The 15,437-nt window shown below is 43.5% G+C and overlaps 2 protein-coding genes across 3 annotated transcripts; both read right to left on the bottom strand.

The window, feature by feature from the left end:
* Window positions 1-2: 2 nt before the first annotated feature.
* On the bottom strand, window positions 3-1,820 carry LOC127767092 (aspartyl protease 25). Its single transcript, XM_052292314.1, has one exon. It carries the CDS (start codon window positions 1,753-1,755, stop codon window positions 442-444), a length of 1,314 nt encoding a protein of 437 aa, XP_052148274.1. The 5' UTR covers window positions 1,756-1,820; the 3' UTR covers window positions 3-441.
* Window positions 1,821-6,396: 4,576 nt separating this feature from the next.
* On the bottom strand, window positions 6,397-10,112 carry LOC127765303 (vacuolar protein-sorting-associated protein 37 homolog 1-like). 2 transcript variants are annotated; one of them, XM_052290170.1, is made up of 8 exons: window positions 9,926-10,112; window positions 9,225-9,264; window positions 8,556-8,777; window positions 7,997-8,084; window positions 7,642-7,681; window positions 7,460-7,506; window positions 7,181-7,301; window positions 6,397-6,834 (listed from the first exon to the last, which is right to left on the bottom strand). In XM_052290170.1, the coding sequence occupies exons 2-8, from the start codon at window positions 9,248-9,250 to the stop codon at window positions 6,674-6,676; spliced, it is 705 nt and encodes a 234-aa protein (XP_052146130.1). In that variant the 5' UTR covers window positions 9,251-9,264; window positions 9,926-10,112; the 3' UTR covers window positions 6,397-6,673. The 2 variants fall into 2 exon arrangements, with proteins under 2 accessions (XP_052146130.1, XP_052146131.1); XM_052290171.1 differs by having other exon boundaries at window positions 8,556-8,774.
* Between the last annotated feature and the right edge of the window lie 5,325 nt (window positions 10,113-15,437).

Genomic DNA, 15,437 nt, shown 5'->3' with positions numbered 1-15,437 from the left:
TCTTGTGAGTTCTGATGAGTAACTTGGGTCTATAATTCTGCTCACATGAAAAATCGATTCAGTACTCATACTTGTGAATTGCTGCCCTTGATTTGGTATTCTCATATGAAGTTTTTCTAGCGATGCAAATGATGAAGATCTTTAAGATCGATGTAAACATACCAATTCACACTGGTAAAACCCTGAGTACGTACGTAATCACCTAGATATAGCCCTATTGGCACATACAGATGAGACAGGCGCCCGTGACCAAGTTTTGATGTCACGTATACCTTATTGCACAGATCGGAAAGCTACAAACCCACAAGAGGACACCGTGATTTCAGAAAGGGAAAAGAAGAGAATACATAGACTGCACAAGCCGTTCTCGTGCATTTGCTAGCAGCAGCTTGGCTCTAGATGAGATAGCGGTAGATCATCTTAATTAATCTTAATTCTGAATTAGTTGCAGGACTCCTTGGCGAAGCCGACGCGGGAGTTGGCGACGTCGAAGACGACCCGGATGTTCTGCTGCTGCAGGTTGGCGATGACGTTGACGACGGAGTTGACGTTCTGCGGCGCCTCGGCCATGGCGAGGCAGGCCAGCGGCGTGGCGCTGCTGTGGATGAGCGTGTTCTCCATCGGCAGCGCCAGGTCCACGCCGCCGTCCATGTGCACCGTCACCGCGGGGGCGCCGCCGGCGGCCACCTCGTCGGTGTTGAAGCACGTGTCGAACGCGCCCAGCGACGTGTACCCGCTCGGCGCCGCCACCTGCCGCCGGAACTCCTCCCGCAGCGCCGCGTACACCGGCGCCGTCCACCGCGTGATCACCGTGCCGGAGTCCACCACCGTGCCGGCGCCGGTGGCGGCGTCGAACGCGAACGATCCCGCGGGGACCTTCACCCACGCGCGCCCCACGCTGAGCCCCGTCACGTTCACGTAGTAGAGCGACGACCTGTGCGGGTTCCTCAGCATCGGCGTGTACCGGACGCTCCTCGGCTGCCCGCCGCCGGCGCCCAGCCGGAGCGAGCCGGAGAAGTAGTATGACCTGTAGCTCGGGAGGCAGTAGGAGAAGACGCCATTGTACAAGCTCCCGGCCTGGGAGAGCAGCGCCATGGGGCCACGCCCGAGGCCGAGCAGCCCTTGCCTTGGCATGTTCGTCGTCGGCCCCGTCACCGAGCTCACGCACCCGAACGTGTAGTTCGGGATGGCGTCCTTGCCCAGCCTCAGCGTGTCGCTGGCGAGCGCCGCCTGGAACGACGCGTCGGCGAACGGCTTGGAGAAGGCGCACGTCGGCAGCATCGCCGGCGGCGGCGCCGCGTCGCCGCCGCCCTGCGGCGCCGGGCACGCCTGGCCCTGGAACAGCGGGCACCACGACGAGGAGCACGGGAGGGAGGCGTAGGAGGAGGAGTTGGCCGGGGCGAAGAGGCTGCTGCTCGGGCACGTGCCGCACGGCGAGCAGTGCGCCCACGTCGCGTCGGCGCTGGTGTCGAGCGCCAGCAGCAGCTGCTGCGACGGCGAGCCGAGGCCGGCGCGGACGACGTAGGACGGGGGGGCCTGGCCGGAGGCGACGGGGGCGGAGGAGACGCCGGCGGTGGCGGCCTTGGAGGAGAGGAAGAGGAGGCGGGCGTCGTCGTCGCGGGCGAGCGCGATGATAGACTCGAGCGGGGACGGCGACGAGGGGTGCACGTTGTGGTACACGGAGAGCTCGGCGGCGGCGGCGACGGTGGCGGCCAGGAGGAGGAGGAGGAGAGGGATGGTGGTGGTGTCCGCCATGGCAATGGAGCTCTCCTGGCTAAGCTAGCTTGCTTGCTAAGAGAGTGTCACTGAGGGGAGTGAGGATTGTGACTGAGCGAGCTGGGTTTATATAGGGTTTCTGGCTGTTGATCCTGTAGTCTTTGGCGCCGATCGATTGAATGGTTTGAGCTTAATTACGGCGGCACGGACAACATGACGGGCTAATAGCGCACATTCAAATCATTAAGTACTACTCTAGTACTCTGTCCAAAAGAAAAATAAAATCTCTAACATAAGTAGTATCTAAGTAGTATCTAGGTTCGTAAGTTATGGTTGGACTTGTTTTTAGAGACGAATGGGTATTTTAAAAATTTTGAAATATATTTATTTTTTGAAAATGAACTTTCGTAAATAGTTTCTGTAAAAACAGATTATTTATTGGCTTGAAAAAACGTGCTCACGAAAAAGAGAGATACCATAAGCTAATAAGTTCATCATTATTAAGGTCTCCTTTGATTTAAAGAAAATTCATAAAAATTTTAGAGGATTTTATCCCTGTAGAAATTTTTTCTATATAGCCATTTGAATCAAATGAGTGAATTTTTTGGAATCCTATAAAATTCCTATAGAATGTCTAATGCCACGTAAATTTTAGAGGAAATCTAACACGAGGTTCTACCTCATGGAAATTGTCCTTTGAGTTTTTATCTCTCCTCTAATTCCTGCGTTTTTTCTGCAGTCCAATCAAACGGTCATTGCTATGTTTTTCTTATGTTTTGCAATCATCTATTTTACTCTTACATTCATATCAAAATTTTGTGTTTTTTCTATTATTACGTTTTCTCAATCCTGCGATTTAAAGGGGCCTTAAGCTTTTAGGACCATTTATATATTAATTTGAGTTAATAGTATCGCCGATGATTTCTACAGAACACGTTAATTTGAAAAAGAAATAAGTCTTTAGTATTAGAGCAATTTTACGGTCCTTGAGGAGGTACCATGAGGTATCACTTTTTCTATTGTAAATTTGGTACCTCTTGGTACCTAGGTAGTATGAAGTATTATGAGGTACTAAATTTTACACTAAATTTTTAGTACCTCATGGTACCTCCTCAAGGACCGTGGAATTGCTCTTAGGATTAACTTGCTTATACTCTTATAGACATATAGTGTTTTCTTAAGTTTAATTGTTTTTCGAAGGTTATAGTTTAATTAACCGTTTGACCAAGCACACACGGACACCATCTTGGCATCTTTTGACTAACCTAACACATGCTCAAAGAATGTGAACTTTGGTCGTTGGTATTATGCCCTCACAACTCCACCGCCGTACAGTTCGATGCTTTACTATTTACCTCAACCATCATCTCATGGTGGTAGTAAATAAATTATGATAAGGTCTTGATTTTTGAACAATGTTCTGCTTCTCCCTTGGAGTAGAAAGATTATTTGGGATAAGAATCTCTCACTGGACAAAAATCGTCACAAGAACAATGATTAATTATGGAGAAGCAAAATACTGGCTTATCACATGCAAAATTGTAGTGGAGTGAGATGCACAGAACCAAATTGACCCTTTTAATTACTTAGTTAAGCTGAGACAGCGAGGAAGACAGATTAAGGAAGTTAAACACGCCTAGGAGTGCGACCAAAAGTCACAAAGATGGGCAAGAATATTGTACCACATCCTGTCAAAGTTTTTGTCCGGCCACTGCAGGTAAAACCTGACGAAATCCTTGATTCCTGACACGTCCTGAGACAGCTTCTTCACGGGTCAACAAGGACAAGGATCATCACACCCTGTCGACGAATCACCAGGTGTGTCTTAGCTTAGTTATCAACCAATCAACAACCGTTGAGTGTCTGTTAATAATTACTGTTAATTTGCATTATTCTCTGGGTCATTGGCTGTGACCGGCGATCAGGTTAACTTGTTTAATTATTAACTTGGATGTGTACAAATAACATCAACGTAGATGCTCGCATACTGGTATTATCTGCAGTCTGCAGAAACATGTGATCCGAATGATGTGTTCAAGGACCACGATCCATTGGTGAGTAACGCATGCTTGTACGTGTTGATAACCACACTTCCTATAGAGGGGTATCTTAGAAAGATATTTAAGGCTTTTTTTTAGGAGGAGCTTTTAGCTTTTTTATCCATATTTTTTATAGCTGTATTAGTTACATAATTAAAAGGATAACTTTGTATAATTCAGAAAATTTATAAGAAATTAGAAGTTGGTTTTCCAATTTCTTCATATTCTCGTCCGCTGCTTCTCAAGATATAAAACGTAACCTACATGCCTATTCCTCCTACAAAGTAACATATGCATGTCTGCCATGTCCGACTCTCTGACTCTCATCCTGTAGTATATGTAATTGAGATGCACTTGATATAGTGCAGTAGTAGTCGGCGTGTGGTTTCAACTCTGAGGTTTTATGTTCAATCCCTAGCCCTCTCACAATTTCACATCCCTCTAAATCTCTTTTTTTTTCTCTCTTTCAGTACATGTATTTGCTTCCTCACAATTAATCTCCTTTTTTTTTTCTTTCTTTCAGTACATGTATTTGCTTCCTCACAATTAATCTCCTTTTATTTTCTTTCAGTACATGTATTTGCTTCCTCACTATTAACTAGCTAGGGAAATATTGATGTGGACTATGAATATTTTCTCGGTGAATCTATTGTGCTGTGACGCCTACAGATCCAAATGTGTACAAATCCCCGTTCCTCCACACGTGATTCCGCGGCCTCCTTTCTTTGGGGGTTGGATTCTACTGCTCGTCTGTTCCTTCTTCACGAGCAGCCAGCGGCATCACGTCCCATCCCTTCCATCCAGCTCGGCATGCATTGCGTGCGCACGTAAAAAGTGTACTACACAGCCGCGAGCGGATGGCCCGTGCATTGCTGTACTCAGCGCGCAGATGGCTTAAGTAACCTTCTTCTCAATATAAATGCATCTACGATAGAACGTGAGATATCCTATGTTACGAATCGCATATAGTTATTTGTCCAGATTTGTATTCGTAGAACTATAAATCTAAATAAAATAGTTGCTTGTTCAAATTTATAGTCGTAAGATATAACACATATCGCACTAGGTGTATTTATATTGGAACAGAGGAATTATTGACTTGCTAATTGGCGAGAATCTAAAAATACACTTAGCTTTTTTTTTCTTTACTTTTTTTTTTTAGATTTTACAACTCAAGTATCTTAGAGGCTTCCATCGTTTGTCCTATAACTTATTAGCCGCTGCCACCTAAAAATTAATCTTAGAGTTCATTTTGATTTTCTTTTTTCATTGTAGTTGTAGTTTATTTTTCAAAGTTGACTTTAAATTTATTAAGAACATATATATATATATATATAACTACCCACAATTATTTTTGGCGAATCAGTGGTAACTAGCATTTATGTGAGAACTGCTTAGGAGAAATTAAAATTCTAGAACAAGCAGTTGTCCGAAAACTCTCCTATCGTCCTGGCAGAAGAGAGCACAGCTGACAAACGCAAATTGTACCTTCAAAAGTGCCTTGCAAGCAGGCAACATCAACAAGCCAGCCAGCCAAACGAACAAACAAGCAGTCAACGGTGCAGGACGCTACTGAAATTCAGCACGAAGATCGTCGTCCATCCGTGGCAAGCATCGTTCCCGGCCATGGCTATGTACAAGGTTTAGCCACTTATCAGCAAATTAATTAGCAGGAGAAGCAAGGATAAGGAACATAGACAGATCTTCCTACATCTATTAATGCATCTATCTCGTGATCGAATTGTCGGTGAGAGTAAGCCCAAAACCCTCCCCTGTTTCCTCCTAACACAAACAGAACAAATCTATACTCCATATATTAATCTAACACATATCTGCTAATCTTCGGGAGGCCAACTGTACGTTAGTTTGCTACTCCATTTTATATTACAAGTTATTTCAGGTTTGTCCTATGTTAAATATCAACTATATTTGTAGAAAAAAATGTAGAATATCTATAGTACCAAATTATCTCATCAATTATAAACCTATAATTGAATAACATTTTTAAAGTAAGTTTGTTTCTTGCTGAAAATGCTTATACGATTTTTAAAAATTTAGTTAATTTGAAAGACGTTTGATTTAGAACAAATTTAAATGACTTGTAATACGAAACAGAGGGAGTACACTTGGTTCCCTATGCTTCCAAAGGGAGCAGGTTCACGGGCACCTTGTTCCTTGCGGGTTGCGGCGAATTAGCGATGCACGCAGAGTTGCAGACAAAGCTCGCCTTGGATCGTTCTAATCCACGGCTAATAATGCAGTTTTGTTCTACGTGCGAGCCTCGCTTGCATGCGTCCATGCGGTCGCAGGGATCAGATCCAATCCCGTGCAAAAGCTCATGGGAGGATGCAGTTTTATCCAGATGTAGTACAGCTCATCTGAATTTCCTGCCACTTCATCTGCAGTGCAAATGGGTTCTGAACCCATAGGTTATGATGCTTTGAGCTTGCGGCAAATGGGTTGGAAAAGCCAATCGTTTTCTTCTTTTTTTTTTTCATTCAGGAACTCTCAAATTCAATCAATCCTAGCTTTTTTTTTTTTTTGAAATAAGCAAAAAGGAATGCCTGATATGACTATATGGAGCATGGAGCAGTTTTGTACGTACAAGATTTGCACAAGGCACAATCCTGGTTCGTGCTCAGATTTGAACACAAGATTTATATTTGTTTCCGTGTCTCTGACAGGTCAAAATGCTTCACTGGCGTTGGCACCAGCCAAATGATCATACATAAAATTCCATGATGCGAATACAATCGTATATCTACAAATGCAATCAAACCCTGACGTTTTCACAAGCCCTACAATATTAAGCGGCACTGATAAACAGCCAAGTGGACAGACACCACGACAGAATAGAATGATGGAGAAATGGGAAACTCATACAACAGGGTGTTCGTCCTACAGACGGCCGATGGATTTCAGCGAAGTGAGGTCTTGCCGGCGAGATGGAGCAACGCCTGCTTGTGGTAGGCGGCGCGGAGCTTCTTGTACTTCTGAACAAAGGTTGGGAGGTCAATGTCCTTCTCCAGGAACTTCTGGTGCAGCTCCTCCGACTCCTCGTCCAACTTCGCCATCGATTCTGAGAAAGCACCGAAGCAATTCATGAAAATGTCAGCGGTTGCGGTTGGGTGTTTGAAAAATTAAATTACATGGTTGGACTTCAAACAATGACAGAAGCATAAATCAAGGTTTCACGAAATGGAACTAACATAGACGCCACTATGACGCTAGTACCAGTCCTAGCCTGATCATTGGCCGGTTACAGAAGGGTAGTGCATTCATAGCAAACAATAGATACATACAAAACATGCCCATGATTCGGTGCACTAATTCACATAATGTATTCAACTACAAATAATAAAGCACAGGCTCTTATTAAAATACACAACAAAAATGATGCAGATGCAGCTGTTCAGAACCCTTACTTTGGAGCTTGTCGAGCAGTGCAGCAGGAGAATATGACCTCATAATCTCATCCTTTTGCCTTTCCAACTCAGCCAACCTATCTTGAGCAGCAGCTAGTTCTGTAGTTCTTATAATGGTGCACTGCACAATAATAAATGCGATTTGAATCTCAGGAAAAAAATTTGAAACGCAGACAAAATCCATTATTATAGCATTAACTGTATTTAAAGTTCGTTTAACAATGAACATCATGGCTACAGTAGCTTATAGTTTCTGAGATGGAGGTCACAGTACTAAACCTGATTCCTGAGCTCCAAGATCCGTTGCTCTTTTTCCAAATTTTCTCCTGTAAGTTCAGAAGATCCAACCATATTTGATTTAGAAACAGTAGTAACTAACAAGTTGTTTATATCTTTTTCATAGTTAAGACAATCCAATAAAAAAGCATTGCATGCCGATAACAGAAACACAAATAACTCACTTGCAAGTTGCACTGTCTCCTTTCTAAGCTCATCGCGTAACTGAACATTAAGAAAGAACAAGAAGTGAGCAAATTGACAAGAGGTCTAGCATTCAGACAAGTCAACTATCTAAGGTTAAAAGCAGCACCGAATATAAATTAAAGAATAATCACCCATATTAATGCCCAAATCACAGGAGATGTGCCACAGCCCAAAGCCTCAAGTATGAGGCCAGAAAAAGAAAAAGAAAAATAATTGGAGCATATAGTTTGGAGTTTCCTGTGTATCTTTAACTACTGGAGGAAATACAGAAACATCTAAGTAGAGCCAACAATACAAATTTCAAACACCTGTGTACTCAGCAACAAAACTTACGTTGTTCTGGGTTTTAACTTGATCGAGTGAATTGAAGAAAGCATTATATGCCTCTTTGTCTTTCAACAGCCTCTGCAACTCATCAACACTGCAGAAAAAAGGACAGTATTATATACAGCAGTTTTGCATTCCAACCAAGCATGCTCACAAGGAATAGTGTGAAAAACACATGTAGTAAAGGTGGCGATTATAAAAAGCAACCCAACCATACATAATCACTTCTTTTAGCATTTATATACATCCCTTCTGAATTGCACAAATTGTCGTGCCCTCTGAAAAGCTAGGGATTCTTCATTCATTACCAATTGATAGAATATAGAATATCAGCCATGATATCATTATTGCAATTAAAAATTCATTACTCTAATATTATTAGTTAGATTCTAGTGACTCTCTTTTAGTACTAATATAAACACTAGAATATGTAAAATACCATGGTAAAAAGTAACAAGGCTGTTGCAATTTTAACCCACAGTATAGATAAGATAAGGCATAATACAATGAAACTTCGTATACAGGAAGCTACAAGCAACTTATCAAAAAAAGGTTAGCTGCTTACCTTTTGTCCTTTAACCGAGCAATTATCCCTGCAGCCTCAGCTGGAGATGGTTGAGCACGCGATGAAGACTGGGAATTATCAGAAGCTCTTTGATGTGGACCAACATTGGAAGAGCTTGGCATGGATGGATGTGAAGATGAACCAACTACAGACTGAGGGTACCAAGGTTGCGTAGGGTTGTCCTGGAAATTTGGATCAGGTTGCTGCTGCTGCGAGTTGCTGCTGGCAAGCATTCAGCAGAAACAAAGACAGTAAGCCAGAGGAGCTCGTTTTTCAGGAAAGCTTAAGGCAATAAGTGAATCATATTAAATAGCCACGTTAATTTACTTATGCTAAAAATTAAATTCAGCGTAACTGAAGACCCAACCATAAGAAATAACAGAGTAGCTGAGTGGTGGACACTGTTCGGATGATAAAATAAACTTTTGGAACAAAAGCAAAGCAATTTTTTGAGCATCAATATCTGAAGGCTTTTTAGTATAGAAAGAAACTAAGGATTACGAATCACATCAAGCCTGCTGGCTGGCACTGATCAACAAATACAATACTTTCTACCAAATAAAAGAGGAACCTCAGTTTATAGAATACAAATGCTATGCGAGGAAAGGTTAGGAACAGACATAAGAAGAACAAACGAAAAAAGTATTGCTTTCAGTAAAAATAACATACCCAAAAAGAGGAAATCTCCAGCTCATTGTACTAGAGCAATCTGCATAAAAAGAAGCAGGTTACATATGTTCCAACAGTTGGTGGTAATCAATAAGCTGTACATGCATATAGATTCTAACGGAAAATAACTAGTAGATGGTAATCGCTAACGCCAATGCCAGACTAATTGTTGGTTGCATCAGAAAAATAAAAGGAAGAAGAATGGATCAAATCTAGAACAAATTGAAATCAAACCCCTCAACGCAGAGTTCCTATTGACTATTGTCAAAAAACGATATACTTGTGATAAGTCTCATGTTCGGTAGGACGCGTTTTCTACTCCAAAATTACTGCCTGCGTAATCAAATCAAAATGCCAAGCATTTGGATGGCAAAATGTTCTGTAGGCTACGGCTTGCTTCTACTCTCAAATTGCCTAGATACCGTAGAGCGGTTAATCCATCACTGAAGATTACCATGAGCTGCTGATAACTAACTAACTTGGGTGTGACTTTCAAGAAGTCATCAGAACAACAGCATAAAAACGTGTCCCCCACTCCCCCCCCCCCCCCCCCCCCCCCCAAAAAAAAAAATTCCTTGTAAAACCTGTCTTGCAAAACTAATTCCTCTACCTGAATCACAATCGCCGAACGGATTCGACAACTTTAACGGGATCGTGAAACAAACCACAGCACCGGTTTTGGATCGAGGGCAGACACAAACCTGCCGAGATCAGCCTCGAAACCGAGTTGCCGGTGCGGGCGGCGCTCAGGGACGGCCGGCGAGGGTCGCGGAGGCCTGGTCTCGCCGCCGCGAGGTGGCGGGGAGGGGAGCGCGTCGCGTTCGCGTTGCTTCGGGTGGGAGCAAGCGAAGCAGCGATGGACGGTGGCCGGCTTGTCGAAGGAGAATAAGCAATTGGGATTTGGGGGAGAAGAAGAAGAGAGAGAGGAGGCGAGAGGCGACGCGGAGTCGGACGCGGACTGGGCCGTGGGGAGAGGATAGGTGGGCTTTCTGTTGGGCCGTGAACCTCTGCGACTTGGGTTTTGTTTGTGTTTGCATCACTGGGCCCGGATAGGAGAATGTGTAGGGAGAAGTGGTCCAAAACGTCGAGAACGGTAGCATTTGTTCGAAACGATTTTCGGTCAGTCGAACAATTGATCATATTAGCAATTTATTACTCCCTCCGTTTCGAAATGTTGGCCGCCGTTGACTTTTTATCACATGTTTGATCGTTCATCTTATTCAAAAAAATTTAAGTAATTATTAATTCTTTTCCTATCATTTGATTCATTGTTAAATATATTTTTATGTAGGCATATAATTTTACATATCTGACAGAAGTTTTTGAATAAGACGAACGGTCAAACATGTGCTAAAAAGTTAACAGTGTCAAACATTTTGAAACGGAGGGAGAATTACGATAGAAATATGGTGTTTAAAAGTGAATAGAAAAAACAAAATTTCTATTTGACTAAAAAAATCAAAAACATATATATTATTTATACGAAAAATGATGCTTGATCGGTAGAGAATTTCAGCGAATGTTTTCATTATTAAGAAAGTGTCGTCCAATCATCACTAGATGTGTGTTTATGACATGTTTATCAGGGATTTAGCTCAATCTGATCTCACGAGCATAGTCTAAATCGAGTGGAGTTGTGAAGCAGCTCGGAGATCGTTCAATCATGGTGATCTCGAAGAAGTTGAGTTGTGGGAAATCGTTCGATCAAGGTGATGTTGGAGTTGACGGCACAATCAAATATCGAGATCAAGGCTGAGGGGGAAGTGGGAAGTGAGTCGTAGTGCCCGGTGAGGGAGACAGCGTAGGTAATTAGAGCTAGCTAGTAAGCTAAGTACGGCGCCGTCGATTAAACACCATAAAACCACGGCGGCACACGTACGACCGATCAATATTCGATCGATTGACCTTGATCTTGTAAGGACACGATAGGAGCATCAATTCCTCCGGAGACAATCTCAGATCGAAGGGGCGATCGTTAACGAAAGCGCGAGATTAATTTTATCAGCTCTCTAGTGTGATTCTCTCTGGTATATGCTGAGTATCATTCGTAAGTCGCAACCCACCGTAAGCTATGCAATCTTATAACTATACTAATTTTAGTGTTGATCCATGTTAATCATACAGGAACCACATATATATTTATCGATAAATTATCTTTTAAAAAATTAATAGATTTAATTATAGTACAATCACAGTGTAATTACACTGTAACTTGCATGTAACTACAGTGTAACTTGTATACAACTTTCACATAATTTTGAATCGTTAGATCTATTACAAGATTTGTTCTAGTGACGAATAAAAAGATCACAGTACACACGTATATGAAAGGATTTGTTCCCACACCTCGATTTTACCGAAATAACATGTTACGGAGAGATTTTTGAAAGTTACATACAAGTTATATTATAGTTACAGTGTAATTACATGCAAGTTACAATATAATTACACTGTGATTGTACTGTAATTACATCTGTTAAATTTTTAGAAGAAAATTTGTCAACAAATATATAGCAAAATTGAATCATATATATCCTTCCTTCCTTATATAGTGTGGTTGCATCTCCACATTTTTCTTTTATTTTTCACCGGTCCATTGACCGTAACAGTAACCGCGTCGCCCGAGCACGATACGGCACCACCTTAGACTGTGGTCTTGACATGTGGGCCGACATGGCACGGTCCAATATAGGTGATGTGGCGTGTTAGGTTAAGCCACCCATTTGGCCTGCTATATAACAGGTGGGTGTTTGGTTACCAGGTCACAATTTACCACCCCTAAAATTAGGTGAGTTTAATCTTATTAGCAGTTGTTTGGTTGTGGTCGCAGTTAGTAGTAAATTGGATCTCACGCGTTATTAGTAACATAAAACGTGTATCAAGATCATGTTAGCCTTGCTAACATGTGATTAAGAATTTAATCATTTCAACTTAAATAAACGTGACGATAATATTTATTGATAAACGGTGACCTGAACGAACCACCTACTCCTAAATTTGTTTGCAACACTCCACCAACCCGTCTTCCAAGGCTCCAACACGGCAACACCTCATCACACCGCCTAGCTACTGCATCGTCCACGCATCAATCCATCGGTCAGTACGTTGTCCCTCCTGACCTCCCTGTTCCTCGATTCCTTCCTCCATCCTCCCGAGAAAAACCACCCAAAACAGTTTTCTTCGGCGAGAGCTCAAAATAGGATACTCCTACCCCTAGCTACTCTACAAAAGCTCATCAATGGACGGACGATGGACCGACTGATGCCAACGTACCCCTCTTCCACCCCCCCCCCCTTCCCCTCCTCTCTCCTCTCTCATGGCTATGTTTAGGACGTTTGACCGGATGTCGGAAGGAGTTTTTGGACACGAATGAAAAAACTAATTTCATAACTCGCCTGGAAACCGCGAGACGACTCTTTTGAGCCTAATTAATCCGTCATTAGCACTTGTAGGTTACTGTAGCACTTATGGCTAATTATGGACTAATTAGACTTAAAAGATTTATCTCACGAATTCCTCCCTAACTGTGCAATTAGTTTTTTCATTTATCTATATTTAATGTTTTATGCATGTGTCCAAAGATTCGATGTGATGTTTTTGGGAAACTAAACGGGCCTAATAGTTCCAAAGTTTTCTTTTTCCAAACTTCTAACTTTCCATCACATCAAACCTTTCATACACACACAACTTTTCTATCACATCGTACCAATTTCAACTAAACTTTCAAACTTCAGTGTGAACTAAACACAGCCTAAGAGTTGATTCTTTTAATCCCTCCATCCTAAAATAAATTTAATTTTCTACATATATCAATACTCCCTCCGTCCTAGAATATAAGGGGCTATTGAGTTCCCAAAAACATCACATCAAATCTTTAGACACATGTATGTAGCATTAAATATAGATAAAAAGAAAAACTAATTGCACAGTTTGCATGTAAATCGCGAGACGAATCTTTTAAGACTAATTAGTCCATGATTAGGCATAAAAGTGCTACAGTAACCCACGTGTACTAATGACGGCTTAATTAGGCTCAAAAGATTCGTCTCGCGGTTTTCAGACGAGTTACGAAATTAGTTTTTTTATTCGTGTCCGAAAACCACTTCCAACATCCGGTCAAATGTCCGATGTGACACCTAAAAATTTTCATTTCACCAACCAAACAGGTCCTAAGAAGTTTTAGGGCTGGACACGGTTATTAAGAAAGTAAGTAGAAGTGAGTGATTGAGGGTTGTGATTGGTTGGAAAGAGAATATTGGTGCAGAAGTTGTTATATTTTGAGACAAATCCTGATGGCTAAAAATTGTTATATTTTGGGACGGAGGGAGCATAAAGCTTAAAACAGAATACCATATTTATTAAATCCTAATACAGTCATTTTCCAGTACTTTATCTGCTTCCGATATTTTTTTTAATTTTCATGAATTTTGATGTAATGATTATTAAAAATAAACTTATTTTAAGATAAATGAATGAAACTTACTCCTAAATTTTATTATAGGACGAAGGGAGTTACTTTTATTCTTCAGTAGCTCATTTTGTAGATTACGGAGTTTTCGGTAGCTTATATTTTTTAGGACCAAACATTTCAGAAGAAACTCACTACTACAGGATTGATTATCCTAGACACCACCCCATTTTGTTTCCATGCGGTCCGTAAGTCAGACTGCACGGAAAAATGGTGGGAGCGTCGCCCGCACACAAAAATCAATTTTTGTGTGCAGGTGACTTAACAGGCCCGCACGTGAAAATAACCCTATTTTCGCGTGCGGGCCTCCTAATCCACCCGCACGGAAAAATAGCCGTCCCTCCCATCCTATTCAAAATTTTCGTCTCTCTCCCCGCGGCTCCTTCTCTCCTCTCTCTCTCTCCCTTATCTTCTCACCTTCCTTCTCCTCCACTCATTTTCCTCCCTCTTTCTCTCACCTTCTTCTTCAGTTGCCTCCTTCTCCACAGCCCACAGGCGGGACGGCGGTGAGCTCGGCGGCGGCGGGCGGACGTGGGGAGGCGGCGGCTGGCGTAGACGGGATGGGCGGCTCGCGGCTCCTCCCCTTCCCTCCCCGGCAGCAACTCCAGCGCGCTGGCGGGCGATGACGGGCGAGGAGCCGCGGCTCCTCCCCTCCCTCTTCCCTCCCCGGCGGCGACGGGAGCGCGCGGGCGGTGGATCCGGTGGACGGGAGGGCGACGACCGGCGGCCGCGGCTCCTCCCCTCCCCGGTGGCGATGGGAACGCACGGGCGGCGGATCCGGTGGGCGGGAGGGCGGGCAATGACGGGCGGCCCGCGGCCATCCCCGCCCGGATCCGACGGCAGCGTCCCTCTCCCGCCCTTCCCCGCTCGAGGGCGACGACGGCGGCGACCACAATGACGACGACGACGAGGAGGAGGAGGAGGGAGGGCTCTCCTCTCCCTACTTTCGCGAGGCGACGACCGGGTGGGTGCGGCGAGGCGGCGGCGGCGAGGGCCGACGGCAACCAGCCCCCACGCGCCCGGATCCGGCGGCGGCGGCCGTCCCCCACGGCGGTGAGGGTCGGCGGCGGGCGCGACGATGTCGACGACGAGTTGCAGCGGCCGGTTCGCTTGCGGGCCAGCGGGCGGGCGACGATTTTTCTTTTTTTTTGGTTTTTTTTTATTTCGTGCGGGTGGTATAGTATGACCGCACGGCAGTCCTTCCGTCCGCACGCGAAAATACTGATTTTTACAGACAGCGGTGTGTAGGCGATCCAAATGACCGCACGGAAAAATAGATATCCGCGTCTGGCAAAATGAGTTACGTAGTAGTGACTGTAGCTGTCAAAGGATCTGTTTAATTTGAGGAGCCTCTAACAGCTACGATTTCTTCTAGGTTCTCACTCGTTACTTCTTAGAATTTGGAGAATTCTGTAATATATTTCTAGGCCCTTTAACAACTGTCAACTAAAAAGTTGTAGTCGAGGAATATACAAAAGTACAACAACTAAAATCCAGAAGCCAGAAGCTATTTATTTTCAGCTCATCTCATCTTTTGTTTTTCAGAATCTACAAACATGCCATAGGCCGTGTTTAGTTCATCCCCAACTACCCCAAACTTCTAACTTTCCATCACATCACATCACATCCAAAACTTTTTTACACACGTAAATTTTCAACTTTTCCAAACTTCCAACTTTTTTTAGGAACTAAACACATCCTATGGAGTGGGACAACTGCAGTTTCTTCTAAAATACTCCTCTTGT

The sequence above is a fragment of the Oryza glaberrima genome, chromosome 3 (assembly GCF_000147395.1).
Source record: "Oryza glaberrima chromosome 3, OglaRS2, whole genome shotgun sequence".
Lineage (NCBI taxonomy): Eukaryota > Viridiplantae > Streptophyta > Magnoliopsida > Poales > Poaceae > Oryza > Oryza glaberrima.
Note: the sequence above shows the minus strand (reverse complement) of the source record. Positions and strands in the feature narration are given on the sequence as shown.

Bases quoted from the DNA above. Each gene is read 5' to 3' on its own strand.
- LOC127765303 (XM_052290170.1), bottom strand. From the start codon at position 9,250: ATGAGCTGGAGATTTCCTCTTTTTGG. The intron at 7,507-7,641 runs GTGAGTTATTTG...CTGAACTTACAG, and splicing joins GGAGACAGTGCAACTTGCAA to GAGAAAATTTGGAAAAAGAG. The intron at 6,835-7,180 runs GTAAGGGTTCTG...GTGCTTTCTCAG, and splicing joins ACTGCTCGACAAGCTCCAAA to AATCGATGGCGAAGTTGGAC.
- LOC127767092 (XM_052292314.1), bottom strand. From the start codon at position 1,755: ATGGCGGACACCACCACCATCCCTCTCCTCCTCCTCCTCCTGGCCGCC.